Below are 26,836 nucleotides of genomic sequence, written 5' to 3' on the forward strand. Positions count from 1 at the left end.
GACATCTCTATATATATAGCCGGCTACGGCTGATGAGGTGCGTCGCATCGTGATGAACTGCCCAAACAAGTCGAGTGTTATGGATCCACTGCCCACTAAATTGGTTAAAGCCTGCATTTCTTCACTGCTCCCTGTTTTTCTGAACATTATTAATCTTTCATTGTCAATGGGGAAATTTCCTGATCGACTGAAACTGGCAATGGTAACCCCTATCCTGAAGAAAGCATCATTGGATCAGGATGTTTTAAACAATTATCGACCAGTGTCAAACTTAGCATTTATATCTAAGATTATAGAGAAAGTCGTCTCGGCCCGATTACAGAACCATCTGAATATTAATAATTTACATGTACCTCGTCAATCTGCGTATAAGAAATATCATAGTACTGAGACAGCTCTACTTCGATTACAAAATGATATCGCTTGTGCCATTGGTCAACAGAAAGTTGTTTTGCTTGTCATGCTTGATTTGTCAGCAGCCTTTGATACTGTTAGTCATGATCTTTTGTTACACAAACTTCGTTCAATTGGCATTACTGGAAAGGTGTTATCATGGTTTTCTTCCTATCTCTCAAACCGTGATCAATGTGTAGTTCTCAATGGTACTGTGTCAGCAACCAAAAAATCGGAATGTGGGGTCCCCCAGGGGAGTGTACTCTGTCCCATTTTATTTAATTTATACACATCATCATTAGCTGAGCTGCTCACTGATCGCGGTGTTTCGTATCAATTGTATGCGGATGACACAGGGATTTACATCTCGTTCGAGGTTGATGACTCTGTACCCGCCATTGCTCAGATATCTGATTGTATTAGGGGTGTGCAGTGTTGGATGCTGAGTCACCGTTTGAAGATGAATGACAGTAAGACGGAGGTCATCTGCTTTGGTACGAGGCATTCCCTTTCTCATCTCGGGCATGTGAATGTTGCAATCGGCGGCTCCCTCGTGAATTCGGCGCCGGTAGTTAAAAATCTTGGTGTTCTTCTCGATAGCCAATTGACGATGGAGCGGCATGTGACATCCACATGCAAGAGTGCATACTTTCATTTACGAAATATAGCTCGCATTTGTAAATTTCTTCCACGTTTGTCACTTGAAAGGCTCATTCATGCTTTCATTTTTTCTAAGTTAGACTATTGTAATATACTGTTTCTTGGGCTTCCTTTGTGTTTACTACGGAAACTACAGCTCGTTCAAAATAGCGCGGCTCGCCAATTGTCTGGCTGCCGCAAGTATGATCATATATCTCCTGTTCTAAGATCACTTCACTGGCTCCCAATCGAGTGTAGAATTGAATTCAAAGTTTTACTACTGGTTTTTAAGGCACTTCATGGTCTTGCTCCTATGTACATTGTTGATCTTTTAACACCCAGAAATACTAAGCGTCGTCTGCGTTCTTCAGATTCGGGCTTGCTCGAGGTTCCGTTTACGAGGTCATCTTTCGTCTACAAACGGGCCTTCAGCCATGTTGCTCCGCGGCTATGGAACGATTTACCGACTGGGATTAGAATGTGTAATACCGTTGACTGTTTTAAGAAAAGTTTAAAAACGCATCTCTTCCGCAAAGCTTTCAATTAATTGTCTTTTAAGATGTATCGAAGTATTGTTTTAATGTCAAGTGCTTTTTCTTTTTTTCTAACTTTGTGAACCGTTTAGAGCATTTTATGGATTTACGGTATATAAAAATAAATATTATTGTTATTATTATTATTATTATTATTATTATTATTATTATTATTATTATTATTATTATTTCAACACTGAGACGATCTCGGCATCTCCATCCATGTTTTCACTAATAAGGTACTGCTGACAAATATGCCAGGGGCAGCTATTGTAATACGTTTGTTAATTACTAAGGTACTGCTGACAAATATGCCAGGGCAGCTATTGTAATACGTTTGTTAATTACTAAGGTACTGCTGACAAATATACCAGGGCAGTTATTGTAATACGTTTGTTAATTACTAAGGTACTGCTGACAAATATGCCAGGGCAGCTATTGTAATACGTTTGTTAATTACTAAGGTACTGCTGACAAATATGCCAGGAGGGCAGCTATTGTAATACGTTTGTTAATTACTAAGGTACTGCTGACAAATATGCCAGGGCAGCTATTGTAATACGTTTGTTAATTACTAAGGTACTGCTGACAAATATGCCAGGGCAGCTATTGTAATACGTTTGTTAATTACTAAGGTACTGCTGACAAATATGCCAGGGCAGCTATTGTAATACGTTAACTTTGTTAACTACTAAGGTACTGCTGACAAATATGCCAGGGCAGCTATTGTAATACATTCGTTTATTATCATTTATTCAACTGACATGAGTTTTCATTCCTTCAGTTGTTTAACCTGACATAACAAGCACTGAACTTCTGTGTAGTGGCCATTGTTGAGAGTTTTGTGCAGTTGTCATTCTTCATTTAGGGTGTATAGACTAGATACATTCTTCATCTAGGGTGTGTAGACTAGATACTGGTCAAGAGACCTTGTCATCCCTGACTGATGTGTATCCACATAACCTTTGACAAATGGAAAATGACAGAACAGATACGGTCCTTTTAGGAGTTCAACAAAATACGAGCAATGGTCTGGTTTGTGTTGACAATCATGCGCTCATTTCTTGACATACTATTCTCCAGGGGAAGAATTGTTGAATAGGCCCAGTAGTTTTGGAGAACGTTTTCGAAGTATTTTCACCAAAACCCCCTAATTTAAATGTAATTTGCATATCACTGATGAGTGACTAAAATCACATTTTTCATACCTAAATCACACACCAGTGGTAAGGTCGTTTTGAATAGAACAGTTTCCCAACTAGATACCCAAGGTATTACACCCACCAAATATCATGGCTATCGGTCCAGTGGTTTTTGACTTTAGCTTGTTTACACACACACACACACACACACAGACAGACAGACAGACAGACAGACAGACAGACAGACAGACAGACATTATGTCATGCCAGTTTATCAGTTCAGTTGTGCTAAAAACTAATTTAAGTTTTCTGGAATTTAAACGTAAAATTGCTGATGGAAAAAAGAATACTTATTGAAATTTCTATGTGCCTTTGGTATGTTTAATCTGCGACCAGTGGGATGTTTTCAAAATAAGGATTAAGGGGATATGTACTGTCAAAAAGAATCCTATGTGTTATCCTGTTGATAGAATTATGATTTCTGACAACTGGATCTGTGGTCTTCCTACGAGTTTAGAGGCTATATTAAATACAAGGTTAAGCTTATTTCTACTTATTATGGTCAGATTTCAATACCATGTGACAATGTAAAGCTCAGATGCTTTCTAATAAGCTTCTGTAAACTCTTTCAAGTGTACATTGGGTAATGTTGAAACTTTTCAGTTTCCTGAGCACAAACAATCGCTGTTGTGTCTGAGTTTCCTTGAAAATTAGCTTGTTGTCAATGCCAGTGCCCAGGTCAATGATTATTGCAGCGGGAAATTCTCTCCCCCTTACTGTTATCACACACTAATTCTTTTATTTTTCTGACATTGAGCTTCATGAAACATTGCATAAACCATTGCATCAAGCTGCTCAATCTGAACATTATACTGTGATAGTTAGTGTGAACTCGTCTGTAAGGCAACCGATAACAGCCATGTCATTTGCATACTTGACCAAAGATAATATTGAATTTTTACATGGCATTTCATTTGTATAGATGGAAAACAGAACTGGTGAGAGAACATGTTCATGTACATTAACCTCAGTTGATGGTGTAAGACACTCACAGAGAGTTGTTCATGTTCATTAACCTCAATTGACGATGGCATAAGACACTCAGAGTTGTTCATGTTCATTAACCTCAATGAATGGTGTAAGACAATCACAGAGTTCTTCAGGTTCATTATTAACCTCAATTGATGACATAAAACGCTCACAGAGTTGTTCATGTTCATTAACCTCAATGAATGGTGTAAGACAATCACAGAGTTCTTCATGTTCATTATTAACCTCAATTGATGACATAAAACGCTCACAGAGTTGTTCATGTTCATTAACCTCAATCGATCAAAGTGTAAGATGCTCATAGAGTTGTTCATGTTCATTAACCTCAATCAATGATGACATAAGACGCTGACAGAGTTGTTCTAATGTTTATTAAGTCTATTACATCAAAATGTTGGGGTCGTTGGCAAACTTAACTGGGTCATCTGATATTGTACATGTACACTGTTGTTTTTCCTTAATTCTTTCCCATAATACTATAATTCAAAACCTTGCCAAGTGTCACTGACATTTCTATTTTAAATGTGATGGACGGACAGATGATGGGACCCAACATAGCAGTCCCTCTAGGCTTTGCCCATTGGGACTATCAAGTCAATTTGGTGCTTCTTTGTGATTGTACTAACGTAATGTTATGTTTAAATAATGAAATGACTCTCCAGAACCCAAAGGTAAGACGATATTCATTTCCTGGTGTGATGTTCTCCTTTAATACCTACACAGAATTCCCATCACATGTATTAAACATCCCATTAACATCACAATGCTATGGGCACAGAATTCCCATCACATGTATTAAACATCCCATTAACATCACAATGCTATGGACACAGAATTCCCATCACATGTATTAAACATCACATTAACATCACAATGCTATGGACACAGAATTCGCATCACATGTATTAAACATCACATTAACATCGCAATGCTATGGACACAGAATTCCCATCACATGTATTAAACATCACATTAACATCACAATGCTATGGACACAGAATTCCCATCACATGTATTAAACATCACATTAACATCACAATGCTATGGACACAGAATTCCCATCACATGTATTAAACATCACATTAACATCACAATGCTATGGACACAGAATTCGCATCACATGTATTAAACATCACATTAACATCACAATGCTATGGACACAGAATTCGCATCACATGTATTAAACATCACATTAACATCACAATGCTATGGACACAGAATTCCCATCACATGTATTAAACATCACATTAACATCACAATGCTATGGACACAGAATTCCCATCACATGTATTAAACATCACATTAACATCACAATGCTATGGACACAGAATTCCCATCACATGTATTAAACATCACATTAACATCACAATGCTATGGACACAGAATTCCCATCACATGTATTAAACATCACATTAACATCACAATGCTATGGACACAGAATTCCCATCACATGTATTAAACATCACATTAACATCGCAATGCTATGGACACAGAATTCCCATCACATGTATTAAACATCACATTAACATCACAATGCTATGGACACAGAATTCCCATCACATGTATTAAACATCACATTAACATCACAATGCTATGGACACAGAATTCCCATCACATGTATTAAACATCACATTAACATCACAATGCTATGGACACAGAATTCCCATCACATGTATTAAACATCACATTAACATCACAATGCTATGGACACAGAATTCCCATCACATGTATTAAACATCACATTAACATCACAATGCTATGGACACAGAATTCCCATCACATGTATTAAACATCACATTAACATCACAATGCTATGGACACAGAATTCCCATCACATGTATTAAACATCACATTAACATCACAATGCTATGGACACAGAATTCCCATCACATGTATTAAACATCACATTAACATCGCAATGCTATGGACACAGAATTCCCATCACATGTATTAAACATCCCATTAACATCACAATGCTATGGACACAGAATTCCCATCACATGTATTAAACATCACATTAACATCACAATGCTATGGACACAGAATTCCCATCACATGTATTAAACATCCCATTAACATCACAATGCTATGGACACAGAATTCCCATCACATGTATTAAACATCACATTAACATCACAATGCTATGGACACAGAATTCCCATCACATGTATTAAACATCACATTAACATCACAATGCTATGGACTCTTCATGACATAAGAACACATAACAGCTCAACCTATCATGACTATCTGATTTACTGAAATTAAATCAAATCTAATAAAATTTCATCATCATAATAATAATCAATATTTATATTTTTAGGCAATGTTCTGCAATGATTCAGATGTTGTTCATAGTATATATGAGTTCCAAGACTTCTAACCTTAGATCAATTCATGTTACCATGCATTCAGCTAGACACAGGTAACATAATGATAATTTGGTATTCATACATTGTTACTGATTAGTGTATCATTCGCTCCCTTAATTCTGTCCAGTGAATCGTCATACATGTCTATCAGTTGACATACACATACAACAATGTGCTAGTCACATCTTCATTGCCATATTAAAGACTCTTGTACAATTAGCATTCAATGTCACAACATATACAATGAACTGTCTGGAATAAACACTTTACATCAAACATACTCTTTGGTTGTGGTGATACAAATATTACATCAAAATACATTGTATGAAAAAAATGTGATGTAAGTGTATATATTATAAATATTTTCATATTTCATTCACATAATTTCATAAAAGAAGTCAGGATTCAACCTATACATGTAAAAAAAACTTTATGCCTGAATTGATTTTTGAACTGCTTGTTCAAAGAATTTAATGTTGAATTTATGCACACAAATGAAGCTTTCATTACAATGTTAAGTCACCAAAGAAAGTGTTCAACCAATGCATTTATACTAATGCCTGGCTTCATCTGTATCAACTTTTCAAAGCAGTATTCCACCATTCATGTACACCTACTTTGCCAGCTCCAACTCTTCAAAGAAATTGTCTTAATATCTGTACAATTGACTAAAGCCTTGCTTTATCTGTCTTCAAAGAAGTTGTCCTTTTTAAGGACAATTTTAAGTCACATATGTACTCTGTACAGTTGACTGATGGATGGCCTTATCTGTAAGTCACATATGCACTCTGTACAGTTGACTGATGGATGGCCTATCTGTAAGTCACAAATGCATGTACAACCAACTGATGGCTGGAAATGGTGTCAGTTCTTTACTTCAGGTCATCTTCTTCTGAGGCTAGTTTATACACCAACTGAAATCACAATTATGTCAAAAAGGTAAATTTCATTGACCAGACACTGGACTTATTTTGTGACTTTGAATTTTGTAATAATTGCCCGGACTAGATCATAGTGTTGCAAAGTAAAAAGTCACTTTAACTTATATATACAAAGTTAAGAATTGCTTATATTTGAACTTTGCAAAGTTATGGCATATTGGGTATATGGATATACTTACACTTTTGAACTATGCAAAGTTATGGCATATTGGGTCTATGGATATACTTACACTTTTGAACTATGCAAAGTTATGGCATATTGGGTCAATGGATATACTTACACTTTTGAACTATGCAAAGTTATGGCATATTGGGTATATGGACATACTTACACTTTTGAACTATGCAAAGTTATGGCATATTGGGTCTATGGATATACTTACACTTTTGAACTATGCAAAGTTATGGCATATTGGGTCTATGGATATAGTTACACTTTTGAACTATGCAAAGTTATGGCATATTGGGTATATGGACATACTTACACTTTTGAACTATGCAAAGTTATGGCATATTGGGTCTATGGCTATACTTACACTTTTGAACTTTGCAAAGTTATGGCATATTGGGTCTATGGATATACTTACACTTTTGAATTTTGCAAAGTTATGGCATATTGGGTCTATGGATATACTTACACTTTTGAACTATGCAAAGTTATGGCATATTGGGTCTATGGACATACTTACACTTTTGAACTATGCAAAGTTATGGCATATTGGGTCTATGGACATACACTTTTGAACTATGCAAAGTTATGGCATATTGGGTCTATGGATATACTTACACTTTTGAACTATGCAAAGTTATGGCATATTGGGTATATGGACATACTTACACTTTTGAACTATGCAAAGTTATGGCATATTGGGTCTATGGATATACTTACACTTTTGAACTATGCAAAGTTATGGCATATTGGGTCTATGGATATAGTTACACTTTTGAACTATGCAAAGTTATGGCATATTGGGTATATGGACATACTTACACTTTTGAACTATGCAAAGTTATGGCATATTGGGTCTATGGCTATACTTACACTTTTGAACTTTGCAAAGTTATGGCATATTGGGTCTATGGATATACTTACACTTTTGAATTTTGCAAAATTATGGCATATTGGGTCTATGGATATACTTACACTTTTGAACTATGCAAAGTTATGGCATATTGGGTCTATGGACATACTTACACTTTTGAACTATGCAAAGTTATGGCATATTGGGTCTATGGACATACACTTTTGAACTATGCAAAGTTATGGCATATTGGGTCTATGGATATACTTACACTTTTGAACTATGCAAAGTTATGGCATATTGGGTCTATGGATATAGTTACACTTTTGAACTATGCAAAGTTATGGCATATTGGGTCTATGGATATACTTACACTTTTGAACTTGGCAGCAAGACTGACTTTGAACTCTCTGGCTTCCCTACCCTGTGGTATGAGCGTTTTCAATGACTTAGATGGTACTTCTTTGGTGTAGTCAGCAAGTTTATGTGGTGCTATGTATTCTGTGTTGGCATTTACCAAAGGCTGTGGGATCTCTTCATGTCGTCGAGCATCAGCTATTCTGACAAAGACAGAGGCATTCTCAGCAGGTATCATCTACAGATTCAACGACAATATACAAATAATCAATTACCATTATCCTTTCAAAGTTTGTTATCAAGTTCTTGTACAATTCATCTACCTTGAACTTTGATAATATTATGCCACAAACTTGCTTTACAAGCTACAATTTGACAGTTATACTAAAAACAGAATGTCACACTAGTTTGAGTGAACACTTATTTACAAAGTTAATTGGCATGTCTGCTAGTGGTACTCTGTTTACATGTATCTCGCATATCACACGTGTTGACAATTTGAAAACATAGGTAATGTTGGGTTCTTATATAATGTTGGGTTCTTATATAGCGCTTTCCCACACCGTGCTCAAAGCGCTTTACAATTTATTACCCCTGGCTCGGATCAGAACGGCACAACGGCCCTTTAGTCTTCCTCAACTCCCCGGGGAGCATACAATCCATTGCAGCCATTTAAGCGCATAGGATTAAAGCCTTCACATTGCAACCTACATCCTACCAGGTCCCCAATTATACAGCTGGGTTGACTGAAGCACAGTCGTGGTTCAAATCTTGCCCAAGGACTTTAGCCACTCAGAAACAAACAGCAGGCAGCGACAGGGCTCGAACCTGCAACCTGTAGATTCCAAGCCGGTCACGCTAACCATTCACCCATCGTGACTCCACAAGGTAATAATGAATTGAAAATGTCTTAGTAAGCCACACTCCAAAAACAGTTACCATATACTTATATGTTAAATTTACATAATTACACATACATTTACATAATTACACATACATTATCACATGCAAACACATGCTTCATGTAATGTATTTATTCATTTCAGCAATTTTCCATCTTTATATCAAAGTAATGTTACCACCAAATACCAAGGCAATTATGTTGGTCTGGCAGTTTTTGACTTTATGTTGTTCACACACACACACGTATGCACGCATACACAGACAGACAGACAGACACATGTTGTACATACACATGTAATATTTTGTCACTGCCTATAGCACTACTGAATTTCAATTCAGTTGTTCTAATATTAATAAATCTTTGAATAAAATATTGGTGAAAACCTGTCGAAAAGGCTCCCTAGCAAAGGCATTCACACTTCTATGGGTTAAGACTTGTTTTCAAGGCTCCCTAACAAAAGCTTTCAACTTAAACTACTATGAGTGAACCTCACTTATTTATAAGACTCCCTAGAAAGGACTTTCAACTTACACTGCTATAAGTGAACACTTATTTACAAGGCTCCCTAGCAAAGACTTTCAACTTACACTGCTATGAGTGAACACTTGTTTACAAGGCTCCCTAGCAAAGACTTTCAACTTACACTGTTATGAGTGAACACTTGTTTACAAGGCTCTCTAGAAAGGGCATTCAACTTACACTGCTATAAGTGAACACTTGTTTACAAGGCTCCCTAGAAAGGGCTTTCAACTTACACTGCTATGAGTGAACACTTGTTTACAAGGCTCCCTAGAAAGGGCATTCAACTTAATACACTGCTATAAGTGAACACTTGTTTACAAGGCGCACTATAAAGGGCATTCAGCTTACAATATTATGAGTGAAAACTAGTTTACAAGGCTCCCTAGAAAGGGTTTTCAACTTACACTGCTATAAGTGAACACTTGTTTACAAGGCGCACTAGAAAGGGCATTCAGCTTACAATGTTATGAGTGAACACTTGTTTACAAGGCGCACTAGAAAGGGCATTCAGCTTACAATGTTATGAGTGAACACTTGTTTACAAGGCGCACTAGAAAGGGCATTCAACTTACACTGCTATGAGTGAACACTTGTTTACAAGGCTCTCTAGAAAGGGCATTCATCATTTCTGCTGAAGGAGAACCTTGATACAAGGGTAGCTGGAATGTATCTGTTATTGCATATTTTTCAGTGAATATCTGGATTGCTGTCCATGCCTGCAAAATGAAGAGAAAGGAAGCAGACAGTGTAAACCAGTTTTATTAAGATTCCCATCACCTAAAAACAAAAGATTTTGTCTAATTGATAATTAGAGGGCTATATAACTGAGGCATACTTTGCTCTAATTAAACCACAGAAAACCAACATAATTTATCAAATATCATTAAATTATCCAACTCCAATCAAACAAACAATAAGAAACAATAAAGTTGAAAATTTGAATGTGTATAGATGTTATCATTTTGAATACTAATCATCATACCTGATCCATAAGTCCATACTTGTATCTATCTGTATGAACTGTCACTCCAATCTCTTGTAGATGGATAACTAAAGTTAAATATTTATGGAAGTGTCTATTTGGATACCAATGCCAGCCATCTTGCCATACTGGAGCTTTGAAATTACTGTTTAGATCTAACTCCTCTGTGAAGAATAGTCTGTCATATGGTGCCTGATCATTTCCCTGCATATAACAAAGTACCAAAGATATAGTTGTTATTACTCTGGACTGAATGAGAGGAAATAAGTCATAATCACTGTAGTCTAGGGGAGGGCAGACCAATGTAAATGATTCATTTCATAATTTGGGACTAATATTTTCTTTGGTGGGTGATACTAGGTGTACAATCAGAGAGAAGAAATGTAATTTCACAGTACATTTACAGTATACATGTCATTATATGCTAACTCATCAGATATATAAGACCCCATGTAAACCATAAGTGAGACTGATTCTGAGACTCTATTTTGAAGGAAGTCTAAAGTGAGACCATATCTGAGACTGGATTTGAGACTTGTAAACAATAAACAGCGGACAGCAACAGAAGTCATTGCATGACCAACGGATGCAGCTAGCTAAACACAGCACATGATCAGACACAAATCATGGTCACTCAGCCCAACCGTGCGCAAATTGAAACAAACAAACAAACAAACGACATGCACGGCATCCAATGACGATTCAACAGTGACGTCATTAGAATACAAAATGAGATATGTATGTGTAGTTGAACAGATTGAGGTTTGAATTACACATAAGTTGTCTGGGCTACACTAGCCGAAATACTAGGCTGTGAGGCTACCATTTACTCGTCTCGAAGACGATCTCAGGTTTGCTTGCAATTACAGTCTATTTGATATATGAGAGTCTCAAATACGGTCTCACTTAGCATGTTCTCCGTTTTCCATTTTGAGAGTCTCAGTTGTGCTCTCACTTCTCCTGTATTTGGGGTCTTACATACCTCAACTCGTGGGGTGATGATGGGGGTGGGATTCAGGTGTCTTGATTACAACAAAGGAAATATAATATATTGATTCATATTCAATTATAATTACTCTATAGTGACTCTACATAGATTGTTGAATGAGAGGATTAAATCCCATAATAGAACCAGTTATATTGTGATTTCTGCAAGATACTATCTAAGACTAATTTAATAACATACCAGATTTAAACTGAATGCCTCCCGTAAGGGAATCACTAATTATGCAAATAACTCATTAAACTAAAAAAAACTATGCTAACAGGCTTTGTTTTTGGACAAGCATGCTTTCTTAGGTTAATGTATGTGCCAAAATATACGGAATTTGAAGAGTGCATGATACTGCTTAATTACTGAATATCGTTCATTATTCAAAATACTCATTAAAGGTAAAAGTAGGAACAAACTTCATAGGACAGGTGCGTATCATTATGGTTGATATTTGTACCATATTATACGAAATTTGAAGATTGCATTTTTAAGATACAACCTAGTTACCTAAAATCATTCATTATGCAAATTTTTCATTAAAACTGACTGCAAGCTATATCAAATATTTTATAGGACATATCTGCTTTGCTATGGTTAACGTATGTACTAAATTACATTGAAATTCAAGTATGCAATCTTAAGATATAGCCTAATTACTGAAAATAATTAATTATCAAAATTATTCACTAAATCTTCAAACAAAATCAACAACTTTTATAGGAGATATGCACTCTGTTATGTTTAACGTATGTACTTAATTGTATTGAAAATAAAGTATGCAGTCTTAAGATATAGCCTAATTACCGAAAATAATTAATTATGCAAATTATTCATTAATACTGTAAGGTACATCAACTAACTTTATAGGACATACACAATTTGTTATGGTTAATGTATGTACTGAATTGTATTGAAATTGAAGTATGCAGTCGTAAGATATAGCCTAATTACCAAGAATCATTTATTATGCAAATTATTCATTAACACTGAAAGGTACATCAACAGGCTTTACAGGACATATGTGATTGTTATGGTTAATGTGTGTACTGAATTATATTGAAATTGAAGTATGTGTTCTTATGATATAGCCTAATTACCGAAAATTATCAATTATGCAAATTATTCATTAACACTGTAAGGTACATCAACAAACGTGGTAGGACATATGTGTTTTCTTATGGTTAATGTATGTACTAAATTATGTTGAATATGAAGTATGCATTCCTAAGATATAGCCTAATTACCAAAAAATACTAATTATGCAAAATATTCATTAACGCTGTAAGGTCCATCAACAAATTTTATAGGACATATGTATGTTGTTATGTGTAACGAATATACTAAATTATATTGAAATTGAAGTATGCAGTCTTAAGATATTGCTTAATTAATTGATTTCATTAATATGCAAATTTTCTAATTAAACATTAACAGTTAACATTGCCTTGTAATGCCAATCTCTACCACATTACCTCATACTGGCTCTGTAATGCACACATGCCAATCTCTACCACATTACCTCATACTGGGCTTGTAATGTCCATATGCAAATCTCTACCACAGTACCTCATACTGGCCCTGTAATGTCCATATGCAAATCTCTACCACAGTACCTCATACTGGCTCTGTAATGCACACATGCCAATCTCTACCACATTACCTCATACTGGCCCTGTAATGTACATATGCCAATCTCTACCACATTACCTCATACTGGCCCTGTAATGTACATATGCCAATCTTTACCACATTACCTCATACTGGCCCTGTAATGTACATATGCCAATCTCTACCACAGTACATCATACTGGCCCTGTAATGTACATATACCAATCTCTACCACATTACCTCATACTGGCCCTGTAATGTACATATGCCAATCTTTACCACATTACCTCATACTGGGCTTGTAATGTCCATATGCAAATCTCTACCACAGTACCTCATACTGGCCCTGTAATGTCCATATGCCAATCTCTACCACAGTACCTCATACTGGCCCTGTAATGTCCATATGCCAATCTCTATGACATTACCTCATACTGGCCCTGTAATGTACATATGCCAATCTCTACCACATTACCTCATACTGGCCTTGTAATGTACATATGCCAATCTCTACCACATTACCTCATACTGGCTCTGTAATGTACACATGCCAATCTCTACCACATTACCTCATACTGGGCTTGTAATGTCCATATGCAAATCTCTACCACAGTACCTCATACTGGCCCTGTAATGTACATATGCCAATCTCTACCACAGTACCTCATACTGGCCCTGTAATGTACATATGCCAATCTCTACGACATTACCTCATACTGGCCCTGTAATGTACATATGCCAATATCTACCACATTACCTCATACTGGCCCTTTAATGCACATATGGCAATCTCTACCACATTAACTCATACTGGCCCTGTAATGTCCATATGCCAATCTCTACCATATTACCTCATACTGGCCCTGTAATGTCCATATGCCATTCTTTACCACATTACCTCATGCTGGCCCTGTAATGTCCATATGCCAATCTCTACCATATTACCTCATACTGGCCCTGTAATGTACATATGCCAATCTTTACCACATTACCCCATACTGGCCCTGTAATGTCCATATGTCAATCTCTACCACATTACCTCATACTGGCCCTGTAATGTACATATACCAATCTCTACCACATTACCCCATACTGGCCCTGTAATCTCCATATGCCAATCTCTACGACATTATCTCATACAGGCCCTGTAATGTACATATGCCAATCTCTACCACATTACCTCATACTGGCCTTGTAATGCCAATCTCTACCACATTACCTCATACTGGCTCTGTAATTCACACATGCCAATCTCTACCACATTACCTCATACTGGGCTTGTAATGTCCATATGCAAATCTCTACCACAGTACCTCATACTGGCCCTGTAATGTCCATATGCCAATCTCTACCACAGTACCTCATACTGGCCCTGTAATGTCCATATGCCAATCTCTACGACATTACCTCATACTGGCCCTGTAATGTCCATATGCCAATCTCTACCACATTACCTCATACTGGCCCTTTAATGCACATATGGCAATCTCTACCACATTACCTCATACTGGCCCTCCAATGTCCATATGCCAATCTCTACCATATTACCTCAAACTGGCCCTGTAATGTCCATATGCCAATCTTTACCACATTACCTCATACTGGCCCTGTAATGTCCATATGCCAATTTCTACCATATTACCTCATACTGGCCCAGTAATGTACATATGCCAATCTTTACCACATTACCCCATACTGGGCCTGTAATGTCCATATGTCAATCTCTACCACATTACCTCATACTGGCCCTGTAATGTACATATACCAATCTCTACCACATTACCTCATACTGGCCCTGTAATGTCCATATGCCAATCTCTACCACATTACCTCATACAGGCCCTGTAATGTACATATGCCAATCTCTACCACATTACCTCATTCTGGCCCTGTAATGTCCATATGCCAATCTCTATCACATTACCTCATACTGGCCCTGTAATGTATATATGCCAATCTCTACCACATTACCTCATACTGGCCTTGTAATGTACATATGCCAATCTCTACCACATTGCCTCATACTGGCCCTGTAATGTACATATGCCAATCTCTACCACATTACCTCATACTGGCCTTGTAATGTACATATGCCAATCTCTACCACATTATCTCATACTGGCCCTGTAATGTACATATGCCAATCTTTACCACATTACCTCATACTGGCCTTGTAATGTCCACATGCTAATCTCTACCACCTTACCTCATACTGGCCCTGTAATGTCCTTATGCCAATCTCTACCAAATTACCTCATACTGGCCCTTTAATGCACATATGCCAATCTCTACCACATTACCTCATACTGGCCTTGTAATGTCCATATGCCAATCTTTACCACATTACCTCATACTGGCCCTGTAATGTCCATATGCCAATCTTTACCACATTACCTCATACTGGCCTTGTAATGTCTATATGCCAATCTCTACCACATTACCTCATACTGGCCCTGTAATGTCAAAATGCTAATCCCTACCACATTACCCCATACTGGCCCTGTAATGTACATATGCCAATCTCTACCACATTACCTCATACTGGCCCTGTAATGTCCATATGCCAATCTTTACCACCTTACCTCATACTGGCCCTGTAATGTCCATATGCCAATCTCTACCAAATTACCTCATACTGGCCCTTTAATGCACATGTGCCAATCTTTAACACATTACCTCATACTGGCCCTGTAATGTCCATATGCCAATCTCTACCACATTACCTCATACTGGCCCTTTAATGCACATGTGCCAATCTCTACCACATTACCTCACACTGGCCTTGTAATGTCCATATGCCAATCTTTACCACATTACCTCATACTGGCCCTGTAATGTCCATATGCAAATCTTTACCACATTACCTCATACTGGCCTTGTAATGTACATGTGCCAATCTCTACCACATTACCTCACACTGACCTTGTAATGTCCATATGCCAATCTTTACCACATTACCTCATACTGGCCCTGTAATGTCCATATGTAAATCTTTACCACATTACCTCATACTGGCCTTGTAATGTCCATATGCCAATCTCTACCACATTACCTCATACTGGCCCTGTAATGTCCATATGCTAATCTCTACCACATTACCTCATACTTGCCCTGTAATGTACATATGCCAATCTCTACCACATTACCTCATACTGGCCTTGTAATGTCCATATGCCATTCTCTAACACATTACCTCATACTTGCCCTGTAATGTCCATATGCCAATCTCTACCACATTACCTCATACTGGCTCTTTAATGCACATGTGCCAATCTCTACCAAATTACCTCATACTGGCCTTGTAATGTCCATATGCCAATATCTACCACATTACCTCATACTGGCCCTGTAATGTCCATATGCCAATCTTTACCACATTACCTCATACTGGCCTTGTAATGTCCATATGCCAATCTCTACCACATTACCTAATACTGGCCCTGTAATGTACATATGCCAATCTCTACGACATTATCTCACACTGGCCCTGTAATGTACATATGCCAATCTTTACCACATTACCTCATACTGGGCTTGTAATGTCCATATGCCAATCTCTACTACATTACCTCATACTGGCCCTGTAATGTCCATATGCCAATCTCTACCACATTACCTCATACTGGCCCTTTAATGCACATATGCCAATCTCTACCATATTACCTCATACTGGCCCTGTAATGTACATGTGCCAATCTCTACCACATTACCTCACACTGGCCCTGTAATGTACATATGCCAATCTCTACCACATTACCTCATACTGGGCTTGTAATGTCCATATGCCAATCTCTACCACATTACCTCATACTGGCCTTGTAATGTCCATATGCCAATCTCTACCACATTACCTGATACTGGCCCTGTAATGTCCATATGCCAATCTCTACTACATTACCCCATACTGGCCCTGTAATGTCCATATGCCAATCTCTACCACTTTACCTCATAATGGCCTTGTAATGTCCATATGCCAATCTCTACCACATTACCTCATACTGGCCCTGTAATGTCCATATGCTAATCTCTACCACATTACCTCATACTGGCCCTTTAATGCACATGTGCCAATCTCTACCAAATTACCTCATACTGGCCTTGTAATGTCCATATGCAAATCTTTACCACATTACCTCATACTGGCCTTGTAATGTCCATATGCCAATCTTTACCACATTACCTCATACTGGCCCTGTAATGTCCATATGCCAATCTTTACCACATTACCTCATACTGGCCTTGTAATGTCCATATGCCAATCTCTACCACATTACCTAATACTGGCCCTGTAATGTACATATGCCAATCTCTACCACATTACCTAATACTGGCCCTGTAATGTACATATGCCAATCTTTACCACATTACCTCATACTGGGCTTGTAATGTCCATATGCCAATCTCTACTACATTACCTCATACTGGCCCTGTAATGTCCATATGCCAATCTCTACCACATTACCTCATACTGGCCCTTTAATGCACATATGCCAATCTCTACCATATTACCTCATACTGGCCCTGTAATGTACATGTGCCAATCTCTACCACATTACCTCACACTGGCCCTGTAATGTACATATGCCAATCTCTACCACATTACCTCATACTGGGCTTGTAATGTCCATATGCCAATCTCTACCACATTACCTCATACTGGCCTTGTAATGTCCATATGCCAATCTCTACCACATTACCTGATACTGGCCCTGTAATGTCCATATGCCAATCTCTACTACATTACCTCATACTGGCCCTGTAATGTCCATATGCCAATCTCTACCACCTTACCTCATACTGGCCTTGTAATGTCCATATGCCAATCTCTACCACATTACCTCATACTGGCCCTGTAATGTCCATATGCTAATCTCTACCACATTACCTCATACTGGCCCTGTAATGTACATATGCCAATATCTACCACATTACCTCATACTGGCCTTGTAATGTCCATATGCCATTCTCTACCACATTACCTCATACTGGCCCTGTAATGTCCATGTGCCAATCTTTACCACATTACCTCATACTGGCCCTGTAATGTCCATATGCCAATCTATACCACCTTAAGTCATACTGGCCCTGTAATGTCCATATGCCAATCTCTACCACATTACCTCATACTGGGCTTGTAATGTCCATATGCCAATCTTTACCACATTACCTCATACTGGCCCTGTAATGTCCATATGCCAATCTCTACCACATTACCCCATACTGGCCCCGTAATGTCCATATGCCAATCTTTACCACATTACCTCATACTGGCCCTGTAATGTCCATATGCCAATCTATACCACCTTAAGTCATACTGGCCCTGTAATGTCCATATGCCAATCTCTACCACATTACGTCATACTAGGCTTGTAATGTCCATATGCCAATCTTTACCACATTACCTCATACTGGCCCTGTAATGTCCATATGCCAATCTTTACCACATTACCTCATACTGGCCTTGTAATGTCCATATGCCAATCTTTACCACATTACCTCATACTGGCCTTGTAATGTCCATATGCCAATCTCTACCACATTATGTCACACTGGCCCTGTAATGTACATATGCCAATCTTTACCACATTACCTCATACTGGGCTTGTAATGTCCATATGCCAATCTCTACTACATTACCTCATACTGGCCCTTTAATGCACATATGCCAATCTCTACCATATTACCTCATACTGGCCCTGTAATGTACATGTGCCAATCTCTACCACATTACCTCACACTGGCCCTGTAATGTACATATGCCAATCTCTACCACATTACCTCATACTGGGCTTGTAATGTCCATATGCCAATCTCTACCACATTACCTCATACTGGCCTTGTAATGTCCATATGCCAATCTCTACCACATTACCTGATACTGGCCCTGTAATGTCCATATGCCAATCTCTACTACATTACCTCATACTGGCCCTGTAATGTCCATATGCCAATCTCTACCACTTTACCTCATACTGGCCTTGTAATGTCCATATGCCAATCTCTACCACATTACCTCATACTGGCCCTGTAATGTCCATATGCTAATCTCTACCACATTACCTCATACTGGCCCTGTAATGTACATATGCCAATCTCTATCACATTACCTCATACTGGCCCTGTAATGTCCATATGCCATTCTCTACCACATTACCTCATACTGGCCCTGTAATGTCCATATGCCAATCTCTACCACCTTAAGTCATACTGGCCCTGTAATGTCCATATGCCAATCTCTACCACCTTAAGTCATACTGGCCCTGTAATGTCCATATGCCAATCTCTACCACATTACCTCATAGTGGCCCTTTAATGCACATGTGCCAATCTCTACCAAATTACCTCATACTGGCCTTGTAATGTCCATATGCCAATCTTTACCACATTACCTCATACTGGCCCTGTAATGTCCATATGCCAATCTTTACCACATTACCTCATACTGGCCTTGTAATGTCCATATGCCAATCTCTACCACATTACCTAATACTGGCCCTGTAATGTACATATGCCAATCTCTACGACATTATCTCACACTGGCCCTGTAATGTACATATGCCAATCTTTACCACATTACCTCATACTGGGCTTGTAATGTACATATACCAATCTCTACCACATTACCTCATACTGGGCTTGTAATGTCCATATGCAAATCTCTACCACAGTACCTCATACTGGCCCTGTAATGTACATATGCCAATCTCTACCACATTACCTCATATTGACCCTTTAATGTCCATATGCCAATCTCTACCACATTACCTCATACTGACCCTTTAATGTCCATATGCCAATCTCTACTACATTACCTCATACTGGCCCTGTAATGTCCATATGCCAATCTCTACCACATTACCTCATACTGGCCCTTTAATGCACATATGCCAATCTCTACCATATTACCTCATACTGGCCCTGTAATGTACATGTGCCAATCTCTACCACATTACCTCACACTGGCCCTGTAATGTACATATGCCAATCTCTACCACATTACCTCATACTGGGCTTGTAATGTCCATATGCCAATCTCTACCACATTACCTCATACTGGCCTTGTAATGTCCATATGCCAATCTCTACCACATTACCTGATACTGGCCCTGTAATGTCCATATGCCAATCTCTACTACATTACCTCATACTGGCCCTGTAGTGTCCATATACCAATCTCTACCACTTTACCTCATACTGGCCTTGTAATGTCCATATGCCAATCTCTACCACATTACCTCATGCTGGCCCTGTAATGTCGATATGCTAATCTCTACCACATTACCTCATACTGGCCCTGTAATGTACATATGCCAATCTCTATCACATTACCTCATACTGGCCTTGTAATGTCCATATGCCATTCTCTGCCACATTACCTCATACTGGCCCTGTAATGTCCATATGCCAATCTCTACCACCTTAAGTCATACTGGCCCTGTAATGTCCATATGCCAATCTCTACTACATTACCTCATACTGGCCCTGTAATGTCCATATGCCAATCTCTACCACATTACCTCATACTGACCCTTTAATGTCCATATGCCAATCTCTACTACATTACCTCATACTGACCCTTTAATGTCCATATGCCAATCTCTACTACATTACCTCATACTGGCCCTGTAATGTCCATATGCCAATCTCTACCACATTACCTCATACTGGCCCTTTAATGCACATATGCCAATCTCTACCATATTACCTCATACTGGCCCTGTAATGTACATGTGCCAATCTCTACCACATTACCTCATACTGGCCCTGTAATGTACATATGCCAATCTCTACCACATTACCTCATACTGGGCTTGTAATGTCCATATGCCAATCTCTACCACATTACCTGATACTGGCCTTGTAATGTCCATATGCCAATCTCTACCACATTACCTGATACTGGCCCTGTAATGTCCATATGCCAATCTCTACTACATTACCTCATACTGGCCCTGTAATGTCCATATGCCAATCTCTACCACTTTACCTCATACTGGCCTTGTAATGTACATATGCCAATCTCTACCACATTACCTCATACTGGCCTTGTAATGTCCATACACCAATCTCTACCAGAGTCAAAGTTTTTTTTAACACCACAAATCATTTTTTTGACCCAAAATGCACATCCCTGATGTGATCATTTTCATTTGAACAATTTCCAATCTTAAACACACCCTAAGTAATGTCCCCAGCAAATACACCATAGACCTTACACGAAACACACACACACACACACACACACACACACACACACACACACTGACATTTCCCCATGCCTATAGCACTACTGAACCTACTTCAGTTGTGCAAAAACACTTTTATATTGTCTTTTTAAGTTGATGTTAGTTCCTGCATCCACAATTTCTTGCGGGACTTCACAATTTTTATGATTTTATCATTTTTTTCTCTTGAATATATAAAAAGAAGTTTAGGATCAGCACTGAAAAACTAGGTGGGGGCCGGGTAACCGGAACCAAGCAATTATCTTTTTAGGCCCTATAGCACTATTAAACCATATAAATTCAGTTGTCCTCACAAAAAATGAATAAACATTTCCCTATACCATCATACAAACAAACTTGGCATGTTATAAAACTATGACATCCTAAGGTGGACATTTGCACCTTTAAAACAGGACTGGTAATAATTTCTATCGTCATTCTGCACATCAGAGTGTCAGACCCTCTACCATATAGGGCAGTAATATATAAATATACTTACATAGTAAAAGCTTCCAGGAGGGTTCAAACAAATGGCAACATGAGTAAATTTGGTCCAGGGTAAATTCATAGCACCATCTATGGCCACTCTTATACCATGGTGTTGTTGGTATCGACATACAAGATTCATGTCAAGGTCTAGAGGTGGTACATCCATTAGTCTAGTCAACTGTGCCTGTCAACAACACACCAATACCATATCCAAATATCAAATTGTGTTTTCTGCAAGGTTTAATTACTTGTTGTGCAATGACATTTCCAAAAGTAAATTCTTTTTATATTGTTTTGACAGCTTAGCTATAGTTATGTACTATTTGGTATTGTACGTTTTTTATCAAAAATCTATTTGATTGTGACTAGATATATTTGTAAGCAGGAGGAAGTAAAGTGGGACAAAAATGGTTTCACATTGTCTGGTTATCAGAAAGACAAAATAAAAGATTGTTTAGTTTGGCCACTAGTGGTGCTGTATAAACCAGAAGTGTACATAAGCTATTAGAACTGTTGAGCTCTGTAGTGTACTTTTGAAACCCTCCTTTTCTAAGGTTTCATAGAAAGAATTAAATGTATCATCAGTTACTTTATATTGCTTTTGATTTCAATGATGTAATATCTAACAAGTCTTCATGGAAGACATAGACCCCCAAAAAAGTATTTTTTGTAGTGACTACAACAAGTTCTTTAGTTTGTACATTATGTTGCAGGCTGTCTGTTCAAAAAGGACAACAACTATGGCATGTCCTTTAAGGCAATCAAAAATATACACTGACAACACCTGAAAGAGCTGTTCATTTGTTATCTATTATGTGTAGATCCTTGACAATTTCAGGCACATTAGCATTAATATTTATATTATTTTAATGATTTCAAAATAGGAAGACAGCTATTTGACCCTGAAGATGACGGTCAAGGTCATCATTGATAAGCACGACGAAGGCACTTGAATAGGGTTTCTATCTGTTAAGCATCAAGAGTTATCGGCCAAAATGTGAATATTTATAACAAAAATGGAGTCTTTGCATATCAGAGATATACATATACACTTTGACAATAATATGGCTATTTGACCTTGAAGATGGAGGTCAAGGTCAAAAGTCAACGTGCCATTAAAAAGCTCATGATTGATAACATGGATGAATACACTTGAATGAGATCTCTATCTGTTAAACTTCAAGAGTTAAAAGTGTGATTATTTACAACAAATATGGCCGGCCATTTCGCTGTTGTCATGAGGGTTGTAAAACCAATTGATGTGCATATGCCCTCCATAACGTTTGACATTTGTACCAGGTTTGGTTGAAATTGGCACATGCATATTGGAGATACAGATGGATATGGATGGACGGAATGACAGGCGTTCGGACAGACAAACGGAACCCAGTGTAGAAGCCCCCATCAGGCTCCGCCCTTTGGGGGTTAATTATGAACAGGTGTAAGCTGGAGTTCATACTATACTTTTGAATAGAGACTATAGGTCTAATCTTTTCATATGTGAGTAGTGCTTGACAGGCATCATACACAGTGATGAATTCCATCAATTTCATGTTCAACTATTTTGTAAACATAACGCCGCTAATATTTTTCAAATCCATCGGTAAAATCAGAAAATACCCCTGGACAAACTCCAGCTTAGTACTGTAGATATGTGTGTGGTAATTAATTTTATCAATCTGTTGACAAACACTGTTTGACATGACAACTTACTGAAATCCACTGTACAATATTCTTATCAGTTCTTAACTTCTTCTCTCTACCATCACCAATCAAGGAGATCACTTCCCGTTGTCTCACCAACTTTCTACGGAGCTGAGTATGAAACATTTGTTTCTCTCCCCTTGTAGGATCACATGTCATGGATAAATAAAGTCCATCAGCATACAGTGGTCTTGGCACCATCAATCCAAACCTAGCCCAGTCTGCTTCAGGTACTCGGTCAGATTCCATAGCTTTCCTATTTGGACCCATTGGAGCTCTTTTGATCCGTACTAGTACACTGGCACATGGAACATGTCTAGAAAGATATTAAGTACAATAAACATGTTTATACTTGTGTATAATTCGTCTGTTACTATAGTTATTATTAGATCATGGAGTTCTCCACTGATAAAGTAAGTTTATTTCTATTGATAAAGTTTTATTGTACCATATCAATTAGGGTTTAAATGCCATATCATAACTATGTCTGGTTTATATATTTGACTTCTACCAATATCAAACTATGATCAGTCCTCAGTAAATATATATTTTTATTTATTTATTTATTTATTTATTTATTTATTTATTTATTTATATATTTATCTATTTATTTCATTTATTTATTTATTTGAGCTTTGACATAAGTTAGTCTACACATGTGATAACCACCTATAAATGTTTAGTCTACACGTGATAACCACCTATAAATGTTTAGTCTACACATGTGATAACCACCTATAAATGTTTAGTCTACACATGTGATAACCACCTAAGTCTACACATGTGATAATCACCTATAAATGTTTAGTCTACACATATGATAACCACCTATAAATGTTTAGTCTACACATGTGATAACCACCTATAAATGTTTAGTCTACACATGTGATAACCACCTATAAATGTTTAGTCTACACATGTGATAATCACCTATAAATGTTTAGTCTACACATGTGATAACCACCTATAAATGTTTAGTCTACACATGTGATAACAACCTATAAATGTTTAGTCTACACATGTGATAACCACCTATAAATGTTTAGTCTACACATGTGATAACCACCTATAAATGTTTAGTCTACACATGTGATAATCACCTATAAATGTTTAGTCTACACATGTGATAACCACCTATAAATGTTTAGTCTACACATGTGATAACCACCTATAAATGTTTAGTCTACACATATGATAATCACCTATAAATGTTTAGTCTACACATGTGATAACCACCTATAAATGTTTAGTCTACACATGTGATAACCACCTATAAATGTTTAGTCTACACATGTGATAATCACCTATAAATGTTTAGTCTACACATGTGATAATCACCTATAAATGTTTAGTCTACACATGTGATAACCACCTATAAATGTTTAGTCTACACATATGATAATCACCTATAAATGTTTAGTCTACACATGTGATAACCACCTATAAATGTTTAGTCTACACATGTGATAATCACCTATAAATGTTTAGTCTACACATGTGATAACCACCTATAAATGTATAGTCTACACATGTGATAACCACCTATAAATGTTTAGTCTACACATGTGATAACCACCTAAGTCTACACATGTGATAATCACCTATAAATGTTTAGTCTACACATGTGATAACCACCTATAAATGTTTAGTCTACACATGTGATAACCACCTATAAATGTTTAGTCTACACATGTGATAACCACCTATAAATGTTTAGTCTACACATGTGATAACCACCTATAAATGTTTAGTCTACACATGTGATAATCACCTATAAATGTTTAGTCTACACATGTGATAATCATCTATAAATGTTTAGTCTACACATGTGATAACCACCTATAAATGTTTAGTCTACACATGTGATAATCACCTATAAATGTTTAGTCTACACATGTGATAACCACCTATAAATGTTTAGTCTACACATGTGATAATCACCTAAGTCTACACGTGATAACCACCTATAAATGTTTAGTCTACACATGTGATAGCCACCTATAAATGTTTAGTCTACACATGTGATAGCCACCTATAAATGTTTAGTCTACACATGTGATAACCACCTAAGTCTACACATGTGATAATCACCTATAAATGTTTAGTCTACACATGTGATAACCACCTATAAATGTTTAGTCTACACATGTGATAACCACCTAAGTCTACACATGTGATAATCACCTATAAATGTTTAGTCTACACATATGATAACCACCTATAAATGTTTAGTCTACACATGTGATAACCACCTATAAATGTTTAGTCTACACATGTGATAACCACCTATAAATGTTTAGTCTACACATGTGATAACCACCTATAAATGTTTAGTCTACACATGTGATAACCACCTGTAAATGTTTAGTCTACACATGTGATAACCACCTATAAATGTTTAGTCTACACATGCGATAATCACCTATAAATGTTTAGTCTACACATGATAACCACCTATAAATGTTTAGTCTACACATGTGATAACCACCTATAAATGTTTAGTCTACACATGTGATAACCACCTATAAATGTTTAGTCTACACATGTGATAACCACCTATAAATGTTTAGTCTACACATATGATAATCACCTATAAATGTTTAGTCTACACATATGATAACCACCTATGAATGTTTAGTCTACACATGTGATAACCACCTATAAATGTTTAGTCTACACATGTGATAACCACCTATAAATGTTTAGTCTACACATGTGATAACCACCTATAAATGTTTAGTCTACACATGTGATAACCACCTATAAATGTTTAGTCTACACATGTGATAACCACCTATAAATGTTTAGTCTACACATGTGATAATCACCTATAAATGTTTAGTCTACACATGTGATAACCACCTATAAATGTTTAGTCTACACATGTGATAACCACCTATAAATGTTTAGTCTACACATGTGATAACCACCTAAGTCTACACATGTGATAATCACCTAT

At 37.3% G+C, this 26,836-nt stretch overlaps 1 protein-coding gene across 6 annotated transcripts in view; it reads right to left on the reverse strand.

The window, feature by feature from the left end:
* Positions 1-4,978: 4,978 nt before the first annotated feature.
* The window catches only part of LOC144436074 (uncharacterized), a 201,940-nt gene continuing 180,082 nt past the window's right edge, over positions 4,979-26,836 (reverse strand). For all 6 annotated transcript variants that reach the window (XM_078124743.1, XM_078124744.1, XM_078124746.1 and 3 more), the window contains 6 exons: positions 23,887-24,193; positions 22,184-22,357; positions 10,858-11,061; positions 10,448-10,591; positions 8,466-8,687; positions 4,979-7,043 (listed from right to left, as the gene is read on the reverse strand). In XM_078124743.1, coding sequence (XP_077980869.1) covers positions 7,002-7,043; positions 8,466-8,687; positions 10,448-10,591; positions 10,858-11,061; positions 22,184-22,357; positions 23,887-24,193 — 1,093 coding nt within the window. In that variant the 3' untranslated portion in view covers positions 4,979-7,001. The remainder of the gene's footprint in view (positions 7,044-8,465; positions 8,688-10,447; positions 10,592-10,857; positions 11,062-22,183; positions 22,358-23,886; positions 24,194-26,836) is intronic.

The sequence above is a fragment of the Glandiceps talaboti genome, chromosome 6, assembly GCF_964340395.1.
Source record: "Glandiceps talaboti chromosome 6, keGlaTala1.1, whole genome shotgun sequence".
NCBI classification, from domain to species: Eukaryota; Metazoa; Hemichordata; class Enteropneusta; family Spengelidae; genus Glandiceps; species Glandiceps talaboti.